The sequence below is a fragment of the Meriones unguiculatus genome, chromosome 7, assembly GCF_030254825.1.
Source record: "Meriones unguiculatus strain TT.TT164.6M chromosome 7, Bangor_MerUng_6.1, whole genome shotgun sequence".
Classification (NCBI taxonomy): domain Eukaryota; kingdom Metazoa; phylum Chordata; class Mammalia; order Rodentia; family Muridae; genus Meriones; species Meriones unguiculatus.
The window spans coordinates 45,938,001-45,941,155 of NC_083355.1; the positions used below are offsets into that span (position 1 = coordinate 45,938,001).

At 46.2% G+C, this 3,155-nt stretch overlaps 1 protein-coding gene across 1 annotated transcript; it reads right to left on the minus strand.

Annotated features, from left to right (window-relative positions):
- Positions 1-736: 736 nt before the first annotated feature.
- On the minus strand, positions 737-1,827 carry LOC110556856 (olfactory receptor 1P1-like). Its single transcript, XM_060388420.1, is given in 3 exon segments — positions 737-894; positions 897-1,147; positions 1,149-1,827. Coding segments are annotated over 3 exon segments (954 nt in total). The 5' UTR covers positions 1,775-1,827; the 3' UTR covers positions 737-817.
- Positions 1,828-3,155: the final 1,328 nt, after the last annotated feature.

The window sequence follows — 3,155 nt, forward strand, 5'->3', positions numbered from 1 at the left end:
CACCTTAATCTTCCTCAACTGGACTACCTTTCATCCATGATCCCATGGTACTTGCTCATGTTCTTCATCTGTGCCCTTTCATGCCATTATTGGAGTCCTTTCTCTTGGGCCATGTGGTTTTTTTCTTCACACTAACCCATCATGGCATCCTCCTTCTTCCTCTCTTCCTGTCCTTCTGTTTTTCCTGTGATTCCCTCTGAAGCCTGGGAACCTTAACCACTTCTACCCCATCCTGTCCTGCCCAGCTGTAGGCTGTTTAATGAACCAATCAGACATGATGACTTAGACAGGTTTACAAATTGAGGACAGGTGTAACCAGATCTTGAGAATCAGCAATTAGCATTAGACCAACCTCTAACAGAGGCATATACAAGTGAGTACATGTGTAATTGTGCATGTGATAGAGGAAGAGGACATGAATTTGATAGTAGAATGTGGAAGATCATGGGAGAAGAGTATGTATATGACCAAAATGCTTTGTACTCATGGATGAAATTCTTTGAATAGTCATTTTCTTTTGGACAAAAGAAAAAAAAAGAGTCTTCAGTAGCATAATTGTCCCCATAGAAAGAATTTTATTACATGCCGTCCATCAGTGACTGAATTATCATTCTGGGACACATGACTATAAAATAAATAAAAAAAGAAGCAATTCATAACAAATCAAAGCCTAAAAAAGATTTTCATTTTCCTCAAATCTAAGAAATTTGAAGCAAGGAGTCAGGCATATGTGGGATTCAGAGGACAGTTGAGGTAGTATTTCCTGGAAGATCCTCAGCAGAGGGGACTGAGGACTCCTTCAGTTTCTCTGTAGAAGTCACTGGCCCCAGGAGAAAGAGGTTTTGCCCCTGAGAATTCTGACTAGGGCTCCCTTCATGTCTTTGTTCCGTAGATGTAGATGAAGGGGTTCAGCAGGGGGGTCACCACTGTGTACATGATGACAGCAGCTGCTGTGTCCTCTACCACTGAGTTAGAGGAGGATGATGAGGGACACAGATAAGCCCTTATCACTGTCCCAAAGAACAGAGTCACCACAGAAAGGTGGGACCCACAGGTAGAGAAGGCCTTGTGCCTCCCTTGGGCAGAAGGGACCCTGAGGATAGCTGACACAATGCGGATGTAAGACACAAGGATGAGCAGAAAAGGGGATTAAGATGACTGCACCCTCCAGGAAGAGAAGCACAAGCTCATTGATATGGGTTTCAGAGCAAGCGATCTTCATCAGGGGTCCCAGGTCGCAGAAGAAGTCTGGAATGACCTTCTTCGAGCAGAAGGAGAGCCGGAATATGAGGAAGGTGTGTGTCATGGCCACAAGATTTGTCAGGGTCCAGCAGGCTGTCACCAAGCGTGAGCAGCGCTGGAAGCTCATTATCATTGTGTAGTGGAGAGGGTGGCAAATGGCTACAAAGCGGTCATAGGCCATTGTGGCCAGGAGGAAGATGTCCATGTCTCCAAAGGTCAAGAAGAAATAGAGCTGCACCAGGCATCCTGCATAGGAGATGGTCCTGCTCTGGGTGTGGATGTTCACCAGGGCCTTGGGTACCGTGGTGGAGGTGAAGAGGATGTCGGCACAGGACAGGCTGGTGAGGAAGAAGTACATGGGGGTGTGGAGTTGCACATCAGTACCAATGGCCAGGACAATGAGCAGATTCCCAGCCACCGTGACCAGGTACATCCACAGGAAGAGCAGGAAGAGGATGTGCTGCTGCTGTGGCTGCTCCGACAGTCCCCAGAGGAGGAACTCAAAGGTGCCGGTCTCATTCCCTCTTGCCATGGGCGCAGCAGTCAATGAGGGCAGGCTTGAGTTTGCTTTCTGAGACGGGTCACTCTAGATGGTTGCTCAGCCCACCTTTCTCTCAGCTCTAGAGAAGAATGACAGTGTTTGTACAGTAACCATGTGGTTTATGCAGAGGAGAATTGAGCCTGCCCAAGATACTTGTCCAGAAAGTTCTACAAGATGCAAATGATGACCATCGAAATAGTCTCCTTGCATGCTTCTCTACCTTTTATCTGGCCAAGGTATCTTTTTTAAAAATATTTTTTATTTTAATTTTTATTAATTACAGTTTATTCGGTTTGTATCTCCCCATAAACCCCTCCCTTCTGCCCTCCCAATCTCACCATCCCTCCCCCTTCTCCACGCATGCCCCTCCCCAAGTCCACTGATAGGGGAGGTCTTCCTCTCCTTCCTTCTGATCCTAGTCTATCAGATCTCATTAGGAGTGGCTGCATTGTCTTCCTCTGGGACCTGGTAAGGCTGCTCCCCAATCAGAGTGAAGTGATCAAAGAGCAGGCCAATTAGTTGATGTCAAAGACAGTTTCTGTTCCCATTACTATGGAACTCACTTGGACACTGAACTGCCATGAGCTACATCTCTGCAGGGGTTCTAGGTTATCTCCATGCATGGTACTTGGTTGGAGTATGAGTCTCGGGAAAGACCCCTGTGCTCAGATATTTTGGTTCTGTTGCTCTCCTTGTGGAGCTCCTGTCTTCTCCAGATCTTACTATTTCCCACTTCTTACATAAGATTCCATGCACTCTGCCTGGCCAAGGTATCTTTACTGGTACTATAGTTACCCCAGCTATCCTGTAAGGATTCCAGATTTGTTCACTCACTCTCTTGTGTTCTATAGCTACTCTGGCCCTGGTTCAGTGCCTGATAACTAACACAGTAATAATCCTTAAGCCCAGACAATATTTTAGTCGCTGGAGATGGTCATAACTGTCTTCATTGAAGTCTTAGAGCATTTGGATGACTGCTGCCATACCTATGCCAACCTTGTGGGTCTGTGGGCAGCACGTGTTCTGATCTATCAGCGTCACACACTCCATATTCCAGACAGCCATTTCTGTTTCCCAGTCTTCTAGACATCATGACTCACCAGTAAGAAAACTACCAAGTGAAGACCTGTGGTATGTAGACCACTCTTCACAGCTTCAGTGAAATGGAAAGAAGATCAAAACCTCCGCCGTCAAGAACTGTAAAGCTGGGGGAGGTACTTGTGAATCTAGCTCATGGGAGATGAGCAGCTAATGGCTAGTCTCCACTACCTAGTGAATTTGAGTCCAGCCTGGGCTCCATGAGTGTTCATTTAAAAAAATGAAAAGAAAGAAAATGCCGAACACAGTATTTGTTAGTGGTTCCTCTCAAATC